At 49.8% G+C, this 16,201-nt stretch overlaps 1 protein-coding gene across 6 annotated transcripts in view; it reads right to left on the bottom strand.

Annotated features, from left to right (window-relative positions):
• USP20 (ubiquitin specific peptidase 20) overlaps positions 1–16,201 on the bottom strand; it is a 587,649-nt gene that overhangs the window by 172,330 nt on the left and 399,118 nt on the right. For all 6 annotated transcript variants that reach the window (XM_069609236.1, XM_069609235.1, XM_069609237.1 and 3 more), the window contains exons 13-16: positions 15,763–15,935; positions 7,513–7,607; positions 6,791–6,824; positions 6,017–6,062 (exon numbers count right to left, since the gene is read on the bottom strand). In XM_069609236.1, coding sequence (XP_069465337.1) covers positions 6,017–6,062; positions 6,791–6,824; positions 7,513–7,607; positions 15,763–15,935 — 348 coding nt within the window. The remainder of the gene's footprint in view (positions 1–6,016; positions 6,063–6,790; positions 6,825–7,512; positions 7,608–15,762; positions 15,936–16,201) is intronic.

Genomic DNA, 16,201 nt, shown 5'->3' with positions numbered 1-16,201 from the left:
TGCTCTAGTAGGTTTGCCTTCACCCCAGAAATTCTGCTCGTACTCGTGTTTTGCCTTGCTCAGAGTGTGTCTTCAGGTGTTGCCTTTTATCCGTGTGAGGAGAGCTAACTGGTATCAGGTGTATGCACTTGAAGAAAAGTGCCTAGGTTTGCCTGACCCGATTAACAAGACATGTCCAGTACAATGTATGAGAGTTAGTCTTGTTACTCTCAGTCACCTTCTTCTTCAACCCAGTGTTTGTTTAAAAAGGGGGTGGGGGTTGGGAACTCAGAGTATACTAAAAAATATGATGGGGTAGATGAACAAAAAAGGGGGGAATAACGCATCTCATCATCGGCTGCCTCACCCCCACTCCCCGAAGATGCGTCACCCAGGTTATTCTCCCACATTGGTCCACCCCCAGGGTCTGGATCCAAAGGCGATGGCTGTGCCCTGGCCACCTGAGAGAGAGATCCCCAGGGAATAGCGGGTGAGACAACTCTGGTTTCTCACATTGCGGAGAATATGATAACTGAATGAGTGAGGAATGTGTGGGTCAGCACAATCTTAAGCCCCCATTGTGTCAGTCCCCGAACCTCCGAGGTGCCCACCATAATGATAGAGTAGCACTGTCTTGCATAGTAACTAATTGCGAACTGGACCTTGGTTCCCTGGAGTTGACCCAGAGTGATTGTAGAAGGACGGATGGGCTGGGACCAATAGCAGCCTGATATCTCCTATAGAGAAGGCCGCCCATGTATAGGGTCTCACCATCCAGCCATGCAGGTTTCGTGCTGTATATGTGTACGTCAGTGATGATGATGTGCTTCCTTATAACATTCTGCATGTACCATTTTTCGGCAGAACGTTCTCGAGCAGCCGAGTTCTTTGCTGGCATAATTATTTTTTGGTGTGATTAATATCCTTGCAAGAATCTCTTCCCTTTGTTTGCCTAGCGGGTTGTATTTTTTTCTGGCGTGAGCGTTTGTGCGCGTGCCTTCATTTGTCAAGTCGTTATAGACTTACAAAATGTTCTATTTCTACCTGCGCTGACAAGACGCTTTGACAGTCTCTACTCTTTTTGTCATTTGTTTTGTGCTTTCTATGCTTTCTCCAGAAGAACTTTGAACCCTAGGTTTTGCAATCATTATCAATACCAAAGGTTGTAAAGTCCTCTTAGCTTTTCAGTAACTGCAGTTGCTGGTAGAGAAGGCATGCTCATTTTAAGGCTCTGGGGAGTTTTCAGAACCTGAGGTACCAATGGTTTGGTATGGGGTCCATGGAAGGAGAACAATTCTACCGTATCAAATGGTTGTCTTGTGGAACTCGTGTCCACAGGTTTGAAGGACGGAGCACCCAAAGCTGCCTGACCTTAGACAGGTAGCTTTGAGTGAGCTGGTGCTAACTTTAAATTCCAGCACTATCTGGCATTTAAAGTAGCGGTGGTGGTCATATAACCGTGCCAGTCTTACTTAAGTTGTCCAGTATCACAGAACGTCTTGCTTTGGGACCTGAAGTTTTACCAATCTAAACATGCCAACCCTCCCGATTTAGGCGAGGGACTTACTACTTGAATGTCATAAAGGTTTTTTTTACTCTCTCCCGCCTAAAAGATCCGTAACCCCAATGTAATTCAATGGGGAAATTCTACCCCTTCCCATGACATCTCCCTTGCAGGCAATCCAAAATGTTAGCATGTATAACAATCTCACAAAGGCTCACTGTATGTAGACAGCAGAGAAGTGTTGTGTGCAATGAATGCCTTTTTTTCTCTTGGTAGCGTATGACAAACAGCATCAAGAGGCCATGCAAATTTACAGTATCCAATGAAGAAGCGACTGAAAGAAAGAAAAGAAAACAGGAGTCCAAATATAATAATTTATTATGCCTTTAAACTTTAAGCAGATTAGACCTATTTGTTCCATCCATTTCTGAATTTTCTCTCACAGAAACGTGCATATTTTACTCAATAAATGTGCAATTAATGCACTATTGCAGCATGCACATGGAGTCCAAAGAGCAAGCCTGGCCATCCTTTCTGAGAGCTACAACCCGGGTCTCATTTCAATGTGAATGCATTTACATGACATCAGCACAGCAGATAGAAGCTAATTTCAAGTCAAGTTCTCGGCTCTTACAAGTCTCCAGAGGTGTAATATATCCTTTGTTCCCTTATTTTCAGCAGATCACGAAAGGATTGCTGCTTAGTAAATACTGTAGTCAGCACATGAGGACTCCATGTCACAAAGCCTCTCCAATGTTACCCTAACCCAAATGGGAGGAGACAGCGGAAGTGCCCATCTAGAACCACCTACAAGGCTAGATATCTAAAGCTTATGTTCCAGCTGTGTTGGTAGATGGTGCCCAGCTTAGAAACATAACAGTGTGACGTAGGCTATCTGATCCACTTAGCCTGCTGGTGTGGTGCTCATCTCAGCTATGCTGAGGGAGTCGGTGCGCCTGGACCCCGCAGTCTGTCATCCATGTTAGCAAGGGTCAGTACTGAGAGTGGGGCAGGACACAGGCTAGGCTGGCAGTGCAGACTCACCACAAGGAGAGTGTGTGTGTGCAGCTGTTGCCTGAGTAGTGAGCAGTGAATAACTCTTAACTCTGCAAAAGATTGAGGACAGCACATTCAGATAGCAGGAGCATCAATCTTGATACTGCTTGCAAAGTGCGTCTGCCAGCCGCATTGAATGAAGTATTTTGTTACACTCACCCAGCTCTTGGTCAAACGCTGCCATTTCTTTTACCCCAGAATCTCCAGCTTTGTTCATGAGTCTACATTATCTTCCTTTCATTATTTGTGCCTGTATTTAGCAGGTGTGAGGTTGGCATCATGGAAGGAGACAGAGACAACAGATTCTAAGCTGAACAATAGTATTCCATTAAGAAAATGTCAGGATGATGTATCTTGCCTTATTCTAAGGTGGGATTTCCATACCAAAAAAAACTAAGGAAAGTCTGTCTGTGTCGAAATCCTATGCTGGCCCTCACAACTAATACAAGACAATGCGGAGGGGTGTCAACCCAAACAGTGTTCCAAACAAAGTTCTGAGCTGTTTTCTAGCTCTGGCTTACTCTTTAGCTTCCTTTCCCAAATGTCAATAAGTTCACCACAGGGATCAATGTGTCTGCCTTTATTTGACATTTTTACAGTTTTTATATCTATGTGACGATCGAGGTGCCCTTCCACAAGTTCAACACAGTTTCAAGGTAACACAGTTCCAAGCCACCAATACTTCGGGTTCCCTTCCCCAAGCTCAAAGTAGATACCAAAAGAAATATCTTGTAGCTTGGTCTTTCAACCGGACTTTTGCAATGTTTTATAACTCAGGGGTCCCTTCACCAAGTCTGATATTCATCAGCAATAGTTTTCCTGTTTTCATCAAAATAAACGTCCTTAATGGTATGGATATGTTCTCTGGTCTAGGTGCAGATTTAGACACACGGTCCACCCATTGCAGGTCACGCAACCAAGAACCTAGCATTGAATTTTCCATTATCCTTTGTTTCAAAAATAGAAGCTCTCTGGTCTTGCTTAGTTTTAGACCACACAGTCCACCCATTACAGGTTGCGCAACCAGGAACTTCCAGGTTCAATAATTTGTTGAACACGCATTTCTTTTAACCACAGCTTCACAACTGTATTCTCCCTTGTTTGCCTCCAATGCCTCGCCGAGCTCTGAAACACTTGTGTATGAGCGCGATACAAATAAAATATCATCATATCACATCATATGTTATTTCTTTAATCTTGGTACGGCTTTATTCAAAGTTTATTTCATTCAGGTAAATAGTTCAGTTTGCCAAAGATGTTGCTTTCACTTATAACTGGGGCTTTCACTTGATAAAGTATACCTTTGCTTGTTTCTTTCAATTAAGTATTCAAATAAATGCTTCCTTGTTTGTTTCATTTGATGCGATATTCAATAAGCATCAAAGCTTATTGAATAAGCTTTTGCTTCGTTTCATTCAATTCAATACGTTACTTTCACTTGTTTCATTCAGTTTCGTAATCAATAGAAGTAACTTGTCTCATTTCATTCAATTCAATAAACTATTTTTACTTGTTTCATTCAGTTCGGTATTCAAATAGAAGTAACTTGCCTCGTTTCACTCAATTCCATGAGTTACTTTCACATGTTCCATTCACTGTTACTACATTCACTGTCTTGCACAAGCGCCTCAGGTATTTTAAGTGCCTGCAACACTTACCCGCTCTTGCCAACTCCTGAGGGAAAGCCAGCTAGCCGGTCACTCCACTAAGCACTTTCCGGCTGCTGTGCGGAGCTTCGCCTTTGCCCTCTGGCAGCGCCTGCTGTCTGCCTTCCCCACTGTGAGAGCTCTGGTCTGCATTCACCATACAGCGGGACTCCCAGGGTCTCGTTCTGCATACTGGCATCTTGCCTTCTCTTACTCCTGCAGAGCTTCCACTTTCCTTCTCCTTCTTCTTCACCCTCCTCCTCCTGGTCCAGGAGCTCCTCCTTTTATACACCAGTGTAGGGCTAACAGGCTGCAGGTGTGAGTTAGGGTTTTGCATTATCTCACTTGCCTGACCACAATTAAGGAAACCAATGGGACATGTCCGACCTCCAGACATCTTCTTCGTCCCAGTACTTGAATGAGTAAAGGAGGTAATCCTCATGCCTCCTAGTGGTTTCTTCCTCATCTCAGTACTGTTGTGCATTTCAAAGGGGGAATGAAGTGGAACACTTGTATAATGACCCATAAAGAACAGGGGGGAGGTTATCATGAGGGTAAGGGGGATACCATGATTTGTTACAAAGTATCTCCTCCCCACTCTTTCTCTTCCTCTTCCTCTGTTTAACAGGTCTGGTTTGATAGTGTCTTCTACCCTTGTCAGAAACCTGGGAACAAGATGAACAATATCCCATGCCCACTTCTGGGATAGGGGTTCCTTTCTGACAGGAGGGTGTGGAATGCCACTTTCTATCTAAGGGCGTCCCATCTCCAATCCCCAGGGACCCTCTGCCCAGGTGATCCTCCCTCGCATGTCTGCCCCAGGGGAAGGATCCAAAAGCGATGGCCATTCCCTGGCCACCTCCATAGAGGATTCATAGAAGTGAGAAGACCCCCAGGCACAGACAATGCAGGAACCGCCCCGTTTGGTATGTGTGGGCCCCTACTAAGGTTGTCTCTTTCTTATTCTTGGGATTTATAAGTCAATAAACCGTTAGAACCCCCAGGAATGGTAATGCTGACAAGCTAAGCACTGAAACAACACAAGGGTTAAAGGAAAGCAGCCTACACAAAGACATTGCTATAGCATTCTAGTGCAAGAGCACAGGGGACAGAGGGTGTGAATAGGGAGCTATGGTGCGGACACTTAGCCACAGATACTGAACACCTCAAAAGGTTATTTGAATGACTGTACGTAGAATTCAGCAGATGCAAAATGCACTACTTTTAAAATGTTCAGCAGACTTGGCTGCATTTAGATCTGTATAATTATTCATAAATAATACATGGTAATGATGTCACTGTAAGCCGAGCAGTGGTAATTGCGGTCCATGGATCCTGGGAATGCCGAAATGCATGTAGTGTCCAGTTCCTCAACATCATCCTCATTTTTAGATCGCCATAATACCAACTGCATTGCAGCTAGATTAGGTTGTAGACAACAACATGATTGTGATGAATAAAAGTTAATAGTGCAACCTGTTGAGATGCTAAATCTGCATACTAGGAAGGTTTAAAGACAGGTAGTCGCAGGACGTTGGGGGAAGGATTGGAGGTCTGAGGCCAAGTCACTGTCAATTTCCACATTAGATTGAGAGACACTGAATACATTTGATGAGCCTGAATTGAATATTTGAGGTATGTGGATGGGGCAGAGACCAGACGCTTCAGATTTAGATACTCACAGAGTCAATTCAACCAAGGTATTGGGGCACAATCAGAGGCAAAACAAAAGAGTTGAGTCTGGTTTATAAAAGATCCAATTATGCTCGGCAGTTTTCTGAAATACGAACCAAACCATAAGAAAGAGGAAAACTTTGTGAAAGGAGCATACCTCAGGCAACCTAAGAACTTTACAATACTTCACTCCATTCCGTAACCTACAAGAAAGAAAAACATTTATCAGAGCTCAGAATCCCTCATGCGACAAGACGGACCTCCACCTTTGAGCTCCCAGCAGAGGACAAGCGGAAACACCCACCCATCCCAGATGCAAACCCACAAGAGTAGTACCCGTCGATCAGCCCGGTCAGAGTGTGTGGTGCACCAACAACCTCTCAGAGCTCAGCAACCAAGAGTGGGTGAGAGTACACATATAGCTATCAGGAGACTGCAAGATGAGAAACCCATCAAGTAGACATCAGCAGCCATCACAAGGTGAGAGATGAAACCCATGCATCAGAGCTAACACCCAGAAAAGGATAAACAGCGGCACCCAAACATTGCAGCCTAATACCCTGCAGAGGGTGAAAGGTGACATCTTAGTGACAAAGAAACCGTAAGAAACAATTATGACCTGTCCAAATAAAACACCCCAAAGTGTGCAAGAGGAAACACCCACCTACCTAAGCTCAGCAACCAGAAAAGGGAGAGAGAAGACACCCATGTAACAGATGACAATGCCCATATGTGGCACCCAACCATTAGAGCGCACAATCCAGTAGAGGTTGGGAGAACACATCCACTTAGAAGAGCTCAGTCCCAGGGTTGTCACTACTGTCTATTCATAACCTTTGACAGAACGGGCAACAAAAGAAAACGACATAGCACACAGACATGCACAGATATGTAAACATAGACCCCAGGAAGGGAATAATAGTCTACTTACTTCTTGCATCGTTCACAGCTGTACATGTTGTCACCTGGGGGTTAAGACAGACAGTAAACTGGAGAGCAGGAATTTGCAAGTTTCATGCCTGCTCTAGAGACAGTGTGGTGCATGTCCAACTAATCAGATGCCATCAATTCCCTGCATTGGCAAATGTGGGTCTTTTGGACTTCTTTTCACCCAATGCTTTGCATCTATCCCAGCAATGTGTCACACATCTAGCCAATGACCCCAAATGGCTGCACCATGTGCCTGACTCAATCCATTTAACAAGGGCTGCTCTGTCTTTTTGGATGTTTGCTCTTATCTTAGGCCTTCAGTGTGTACCTGCCCTCAAAGAGATCTGAGCAAGTTGAACAGGGACATGTAGCCGCCCTTTACTAATTAACAAAATAAAGGCAAAAGCCTTCTTACAGTGGTTATCTTCTTCCCAAGCCAGCCAATACCCCAGTCTGTATTCTTCATTGTCTACTTGTGTGATGGCAAGATCCTGATTATTCATTGTCTTTTCTGTATGTGATGTTCATGGTGCCAATGGGTTTTATGTTCCCTGTACATGCACGTGGCGGTAGTGTTCTTGCTGCATTTGTGTGAATGTAGGCTACCTTATCTCCCACGCTCCTGTGCCTGGTCACAGGGCAGCAACGAGATTGGCTTTGCATTTAATGAGAATATTCACTGTCTTCACACTTTGGCAGATATCAGGTCCTGTTGAGACTCACCTTTTAACTCATCAGCAGCAAAGAAGGCAGCAAGGCAATCCTCCAGTGTTACCATGGGGCCCCAGAACCAGCTGGGTATGCACGACACGACAAACCTGCAGAAAGTAAAAACACGTGTGACGTGGTGGAAAGGAAAGAGGTACTACCCACCCCCAGCCGAAGGCCAGATTGCTCCATCCATGTCTTGACAGTGTTGGTTAGAGGGACATGAAAAGAGGAGGGGATGGACCAGCCCATAAATCTCAGCATGCACCTCTCAGTCAAAGGAAGTGCTGTGCATGTGGAAGGGGGTTAGAGAGGTGGGCTTACAGTTGCAGTGTGGTGACTTAGGAGGGTGAAAACATGTGAAACATGCATTGAATGCTCACGGTCTTGGAACTATCATAACGATATTGCAACTAAAGGAAATTCTAACACAAGTGTGCTAATATACTAAAGGCCAATCTTTTGGTTGCAAGTAGACTACGGCTGGATGTGATGACAGACCATGCTTTGGCAACGAGGATGTTGTGGCTCTGGGTTAAGTAGCCAGAAAGTGAATACACTGATCAGCCCATCCTTTGAACAGGCAAAAACCTTCATGTGGGGCAAAAAAGGGAAAGTGCAGCTAGAAAATCAAAAGACACAATCAGTGACGTCAACAGATATGGGCACAATGGTATGGAAGGAATCACAGAGGTTGTGGTGCTGCAGACGCATGCTTGGAAGCAAAGAGTAGGAACAAGTTACTTACCTGTAACTGTTGTTCTCCAGCATGGGTCTGGCATGGATTCACATGCTCATGAATATTCCCCGTCGTCAGGCCGGGAATCCTCGGTAAAGAAAAAATCAGTATCAGTTTCATTTCTGATCTGTCTTTCTTAGTAGTTACCAATCACTGATCTCTGGGTCATACTGCCCCCAGCCAATGACTGCCCTCTACCTAAGCCCCTCCCCTGGCAGCCATCCTCAGATGTGGTAGCACGTAAAGTGGGAGTATGACCAAGTGAAGAGCCGCAGAGGGGAAGGAGGGAGGGTTCGCATGTGAATCCATGCCAGACCCATGCTGGAGAACAACAGTTCCAGGTAAGTAACTTGTTCCTTCTCCAGCATGGGGTCTGGCATGGATTCACATGCTCATGAATATAAGAATACATAGCAGTATACACATGCACAACCACGGGAGGTGGCAACAGGCTCAACATTAAGCAATACAACAACTCAACATTAAGCATCTCTTACCTCCTCACAAGGCTCACCTTAAGCGAACAGGTTGCGCAGCACTGCTTGGCCAACCCTGGACTCCTCCCTGGAGTCCCGATCGACACAGTAGAATCTCGTGAAGGTGTGCGTCGACCTCCACGTAGCAGCCCTGCAGATGTCCAGCAGGGGCACACCAGACAGGAACGCCGTGGTAGCATCGATCGCTCTGGTCGAATGGGCTCTCGGACGGCCGGGCAGCGGTCGGTTTGCCAACCGGTGACAGTGCATGATGCAGCCGGAGAGCCATCTGGAAATGGAAGCCTTCGAGAGAGCCTTCCCTTGATTCACAGGTCCAAAGTTCACAAACAGCTGTGACGTCTTCCGAAAACTCTTTGTGCGGTCCACGTAGAACTTCAGCGCTTTAGCCACATCCAGCGAGTGCAAAGTCCTCTTGGCCGGAGACAAAGGCGACGGGAAGAAAACTGGCAACACCAAGGGCTCGTTGAGGTGGAAGTCCAACAGCACCTTGGGCATAAAGGAGGGGTGCGTCCTCAGCACCACCCTTGTGTCGTGAAAAGTCAGGTATGGAGGCTTGCAAGATAGGGCCTGGATCTCTCCCACTCGTCGTGCGGAGGTGATGGCCACAAGAAATGCTGTCTTTCACAACAGGAACTTCAACGGCGCCAAGTGCATAGGCTCGAATGGGGCCCCCATGAGCCTGGTCAGCACCACGTTGAGCTCCCACGCCAGGGCAGGGGCCTTCACCGGTCGAGAACGATCGGAATAGTCCCTTCATAAATTCCTTCACCAAGCGATGAGACCACAAGGATGCCCGTCCTGTAGTTCTGGTGTATCGGGAAATGGCAGCCAGAGGTATTTTGATGGAGGCGTGAGCCAGTCCAGCTTTGGCCAGCGACAGTAGGTACGGCAATACTTGAGGGGCCGTAATCCACAGAGGGTTAATCTTCTGTGCACGGCACCAGACAGAGAACCTCTTCTACTTATGTCCATAACATTTGAGAGTTGAGGACGCCCTGGCTTCAGCCGGGATATCGTATCCTCCAAACTCTAGTGCTGCAGGAGCCAAGCCTGCAAGTTCAGGTACACCGGGTCGTGATGGAGAATGGCGCCTCCTTCTCTGGAGAGAAGATCCGCGTCCGTCGCCAGCTTGATAGGTGGGGACGCTGACAAGACCAGAAGGTCTTGGAACCAGATCTGTCTCGGCCACGCCAGTGCGACGAGGATCATCCTGCACCTGGACCTCTTGAGCTGGTTGATGAGACGGAGCAGCAACGGCAACGGACGGAACGCGTACAGGAACAGGCCGTCCTAAGGGAATGACAAAGCATCGCCCATGCTCCTCGGCTGGGCGAACCTGCTGGCGAACCTCTGGCACTTGGAGTTCGTCGCCGTCGCGAACAGGTCGATCTGGGGTTTGCCCCATCTTTGAAAGAGCCGATCCACCTGGTCCTGGCCTAGTTCCCACTCATGGCACGAGTGCAGCTCCCTGCTGAGTGAGTCAGCGATGGTGTTTTTTATTCCTGCCAGGTGGAAGGGAACCAGAAACATCCCCTGGGCGACGGCCCAGTGCCACAGATCCTGGGCCTCCTTGGATAGGGCTGGGGATCTGGTGCCTCCCTGCTTCCGGATGTAGAACATCGTGGTGGTGTTGTCGGTGAAGATCCTCACCACTTTGTCCTTGAGGGACGGAAGGAACGATTTGAGCGCCCAGAACACGGCTCGTAGGTCCAGGATGTTGATGTGAAGAGACCTCTCCTCCGGGAGCCAGAGGCCTCTTGCGTGGAGATCTACGGTGTGGGCCCCCATCCCTCCAGGGAGGCGTCCGTCATTACCGTCTCCTGATACGCTGGGGCCTGAAAGTCCATGCCTGCTGAGAGGTGCGCACGGGCACCCCACCATAGGATCGCCCGACGGAACTCCTCGTCGAGCGGGATCCTGTCTTTGACGCTGCCCGCCGCTTGAATCCAGCGGGCGCCGAGGAACTCTTGTAGCGGACGCATGCAAAGTCTGCAAAGGGGCACAAGGTAGATGCACGAGGACATCATTCCGAGGAGGGACTTGATGGACCTCACTCTGGCCACCTCTGTGGCTAACAGGCGCTGCACCTTGCCCAAAATGGCCTTCGTCCTTTCTTCTGACGGAGATGCCAATCGCTTCACTGTATCGAGCTTCGCTCCCAGAAACAGTGCCACCTGCGACGGGACCAGATGGGATTTGGGGTAGTTGATGGCAAATCCCAGCTCCGTGAGCAGGCGGACGGTCCTCGCTGTATGTTCGATGGCGAGTTCTCTTGAACTTGCACGGATTAGCCAGTCGTCCAGGTAGGGGTAGACGTGGATTCCTTGCAGGTGCAGCCGCGCCGCCACCGGTGCGTGGCACTTGGTAAACACCCTGGGTGCCGACTTTAATCCGAACGGCAGGGCTCTGAATTGGTAGTGACGCCCCTGGACTACGAATCTGAAGAACTTTCTGACCTTTTAGAATGGAGATGTGGAAGTAAGCATCCTCCAGGTCCAGTGACGATAGGAAGTCGCCCTCCTCCAGCTGTCCCAGCACGTGCTGGAGGGTGACCATCCTGAATTTCTGTGCCTTGATGTACTTGTTCAACCGACGTAGGTCCAGGATGGGGTGCCCAACGGTCGATGGAGATGGACTCCCACACGCTGACGAACTTCGTCAGCCGGCCTCCCACCGGGGTGCTTCGGTGGGGGCCCGACGCAACGGCCGGTTCAGTCATGCTTGGAAGAGGCCTTGCCTCCTTGGACTCCTTGCCGACGGCAGCGAGACCCTCCTTGCTTGCCGTGGCCTCTATAGGCCTCCTGGGACGAGGAACGGGCCGCCTGGCGGTAAGTAGAAGAGCCGCCGCTGGATCCCTTGGAGGCTCCCTGTCTGCCTCCAGAGCTCCGAAAGGCCTGCCGTTGCTGAAGGACTCCTAGGGCTCGGGCTGTTTCCGTGTCTGTCTTGATGGTCTGGAGGGACTTATCCACCGTCTTTCCAAACAGATTGTTGCCATCGAACGGCATGTCCAAAACTCTGGTCTGGACGTCCTGGCGAAAGTCCGTCGCCTTGAGCCATCCTCGTCGGAGGAGGAAAATCCTGTTGCCCAGTTGGCGAAATCCGGTATCGGCAATGTCCGTTGCCACCGTTATGGCGTGATCCGACGCCACCTCTCCTTCCTGCAGAATCTGCAGCGCCTCTGCCCTCTTGTTGTCCGGTAGGAAGTCTAGCAGAGGAGCTAACTTGAACCAAAGCTCCCTGTCGTAACGGGCCACAATCGCTAAGGCATTGGCCGCCTTAATCATCGTCGCCGCCGACGAGATGACTCGTCGTCCCATGGAGTCCAACTTCTTGCCCTCGCTGTCCGGCGGGGAAGTGGAAGTTGAAGCCGCCGCACCCGCTGCTTTCTTCTTGGCCGCTGCCGAGACGACAGAATCCGGCGTGGGCTGGGCCCTGAGGCACAATGGGGCGGCATCGGGGACCCGGTACTTCTTCTCGTACCGGTCCCTCTTGGCAGGTGTTGTGGAAGGGTTCTTGAGGATAGCCAGCCCCTCGTCCCAGATGTCATCGAGCAAACACTGTAAATCCTGTATTGTATGTAATTACTGTATCCTATGTAACTAAGATATTGTCTGTAACAAGCGCCACGATGCCCACGGGCTGATGTGCGCTCTACAAATCTGAATAAAATTAAAAAAAATAAACGGCAAAGCGAGGACCATCTTTCTCTTGGCCTCTTGTCGTTGGTAAAGAAACCCTTCCTTTTTCTGTTCCTCAGGGCAGAGCTGGAAGAGCTCGGATGCCCTGGTTATCATGGCGTGAAAAGAGCCAATTTTGTTGGGTGGGAAGCCCAAGGGGGGGTGATGACAGGATGTCCGTTGTGTCATCGCCGCCGTCGTCGTCCGTCCCCATCGCTGTATCCGTCGCCGTATCCTCTTTAGGGTCCGGCGAGGGGGATGAGGGGTCCACAGGCCTCGCGGGCACAAAGGGCAGAGCGGGGTGGACTCTCCTCCGCTTGTTCGGAGGGCTTCCCGACGGGCCTGGTTCTGGATCCTCCGTCGGGGTCCGTGGTAACCTCGTCCTTATCTCAGTACATAAGGATTGGATCACCAACAAAATGGCCGCCGAGCTATCCTGGGGCTCGGGTAATGGCTGCGACGGACGGGATGGCTGCTCCACTGGGCCCTCGTCATCGCCATCGTCGCTATCTTCGATCACATCAGTGGGGACTGTCCCCTGGGATCGAACCTTCTCGAACCTCTCGTTGAGGCCTATGAACCTCTCGTTGAGGCCTTTCACGGTTTCCACCGGATCCTCCTCGGAGGCTGAATCCTAGTCCGTAATGGCCAACGGCCCCCCCCCTCTTTTTCCGCCGGGGTCTTCACGGGGGTCTTAACGATGGTCTGGAAAGAGGTTTCCCTCCGTGGCGGCAGGGAACTCTGGGCCCCGAGGTCGCGTCCACTGGTGTAGCCTCTGCCGGCTTCGCCAGGGCCGCTGCGACAACCTCGATAGAGGCCTTTGCCGGATGGATCAAGGCCCTTACCACCTTAGGTGCGTCCTGAGCCTTCGCTTTAGGGGGAGGGTCATCGCCTCGCTCCCCCTCGGCTCCCTTCAAGATCGACCGGGGCCTCTCCAGAAGCTTAGCCGGGTTCTCAGACTTCCTCTTCCCCGAACCAGTGCTGGCTCGCGGTTGATCGTGCCGGGGAAGTCGCGCCCTTCCTGGCAGCCGAGGAGCCCGACCTTTCGGAGCTCCCGGTGCCCGCAGACTCGCGGTGCTTGGCCTTCTGTTGGGCCCCCGTCGCCGGGGCGCCCTCACAGGATTTAGAAGACTGCTCAGACTTTTTGTTCGCCTTCTCACCTGCTGTGCCCTTCTCCAGCCAGGCGGCGAGGCGGGAACGGCGATCTTGCTTGGTCCATTCTGACAGGTTCTTGCAGAACGCACAGTCCTTCTCCACGTGCGTCTTGTCCTCATGAAGGCAGTAGAGACATCTCGAATGCTAGTCCTGCTTGAAAACATTTTGCAATCCGCATCCTGGGCATCTCCTGAACAGCTTGGATCCGGGCGTCGAGCTTCCCTTGTCCTGGGCCATGTCTGTTGAGGTAGGCCACAGATCTTCTGAATCCTCCAAGAAGCGTAACTCGACGAAAACTTCACCCTTGAGGGGCGTAGAAGAATTCCGAAACGAGTCCCCGTTATCGGAAGTAGAAACGGTGGAGCTTGAGGCTCGATTAACCGAAAAAATGACAAAATTCTCCTGAAAAAGAGCGAAAACACAGTAAAAGCTTGAGAGCTAAAACACGAGGACTCCCAACACTTAAACGTGCGGTAAAAATCTGAGGATGGCTGCCAGGGGAGGGGCTTAGGTAGAGGGCAGTCATTGGCTGGGGGCAGTATGACCCAGAGATCAGTGATTGGTTACTACTAAGAAAGACAGATCAGAAACGAAACTGATACTGATTTTTTCTTTACCGAGGATTCCCGGCCTGACGACAGGGAATATTCATGAGCATGTGAATCCATGCCACACCCCATGCTGGAGAACTCTGCAGCAAAGAAAAGTAGCAATGGAGGTGCGGAGTAGTCATGATGGGAACCACTGGGTCTTCGGAGTTAGAGAGATATGGCGACGCATTGGGGGACCCAAGAGGTGCAGAAACCTGCTGTGAGCAAGGCGTGTTCCTGGAGCTACAGACACATGCACATTGCAAATGCAGGGACATCACAGCGGTGCCAATGCTGCAGAGATAACTGGCAAAGCAGTGGGGGACCCAAGAGGTGCAGAAACCTGCTGTGAGCAAGCCGCGTTCCTGGAGCTACAGACACATGCACATTGCAAATGCAGGGACATCACAGCGGTGCCAATGCTGCAGAGATATCTGGCAAAGCAGTGGGGGACCCAAGAGGTGCAGAAACCTGCTGTGAGCAAGGCGTGTTCCTGGAGCTACAGACACATGCACATTGCAAATGCAGGGACATCACAGCGGTGCCAATGCTGCAGAGACATCTGGCAAAGCAGTGGGGGACCCAAGAGGTGCAGAAACCTGCTGTGAACAAGGCGTGTTCCTGGAGCTACAGACACATGTACAGAGCAGATGCAGGGACATCACAGCGTTACCAATGCTGCAGAGGCATGTTGGAACCCCAAAGAGAGCACAGGAACGGCAAAGACATGCCTTCAACCAAAGGGGCTTTGTAACGCAGCGACATTGTAGGAACCAAGGAGGCCCTGTAGCTGCAGTGATATGATGGAAATGGCTCTGAAGTTATTGGGTCATGCTGCAAACTACAGGTATTAGGCATGCTGAAACTACAACGTCACAGATCCACAAAGTCAAGTTGTAGACGAGAGACATTTTGGAGCTGCACAGACATACAAGGAACCACAGGGACTCGGGTGCTACAGAGATGGATTGCACATGTAGACCTGTCTGGGCATGAAGGTGTGTGTACACGGGACAGTTCCAGACAAGTAGCATGGTCTGGGTGAGGGAGGTTGGTTCACCGAGCACAGGAGTGTATTTTTAGACTTACCTCGAGAGCGATGACAGGTAGCATTGTAAGGTACGACACACAGTTCTGCCCAGCCAAGGGTGGATGGTGGAGGCAGAGACAGTTCTGCTCAGATGGATCGATGCAAACTAGGGAGGATGACTAGCACAGACTGGTACCATACATGTAGACGAGCGCACATAACAGCACTGCAAAGATAAATGTGACCTGGCAGGAGAGGCCAGGTCGCACACAGCAATTATACATGTGTGGGCCTGAATGTGTGGGAGAATTTGGAGCAATGGCACTGAATAGTCATGTAAACATGGACCTGTCCAGGTGATTGAAGATGTGTGGTGTGGTGTGGCATGGTGCTTTAAATGTGGATTTGTCCAGGTTAGTGGTGCTGGGTGGTAAAGAATTGTGCTAACATATGGCTATCTTGGAGGTAGGTTGAAACAGAATACTCTGGCTTTTGTAGACCTGTCTTGGCATCCGAAATGGGTGGCACAAAGCACGCCTGTGTCCACATGGATCTGTCTGCGGTGATGGACACGTACCTTCTGATATAGTCCATGAAGAATGAGATCCATCCTTGGCTGGCATAGTTATCCCCGTAAGGCCCTGCCTTGGCAGGCATGTTCTGGTGAATGGTGGAATGCAGCTTTGCCAGATCCTCTTTCCCGGGTATTGGCAAGGAAAGGTCCTGGAATGTCTCCACAGTGGTAGACACCTAGGAATGAACATGAAAAAGCAGTCAGAATTCATGCCTGTAACCGGACACTTACCAGCAAGCCTTCCTCCACCAGACCCTGGACAAAATCCACTTTGTACACCTACATCTATCTGTTCCTTACCCAAGCTGAATCCTATGCACTCTACTGTCTGAAACGTGTTGTCATAGCACACACTGCTCTCACTCTTCTCCCACTCTAGTTAGCACTGCTCTGTAAACCTAGGGCAATGTATGTACAGCTTAACGAGGGATCTCCTGACCCC

This window comes from Ambystoma mexicanum, chromosome 8 (assembly GCF_040938575.1).
Source record: "Ambystoma mexicanum isolate Mex_15411 chromosome 8, UKY_AmexF1_1, whole genome shotgun sequence".
Lineage (NCBI taxonomy): Eukaryota > Metazoa > Chordata > Amphibia > Caudata > Ambystomatidae > Ambystoma > Ambystoma mexicanum.
This window is presented reverse-complemented; position numbering and strand designations above follow the sequence as displayed.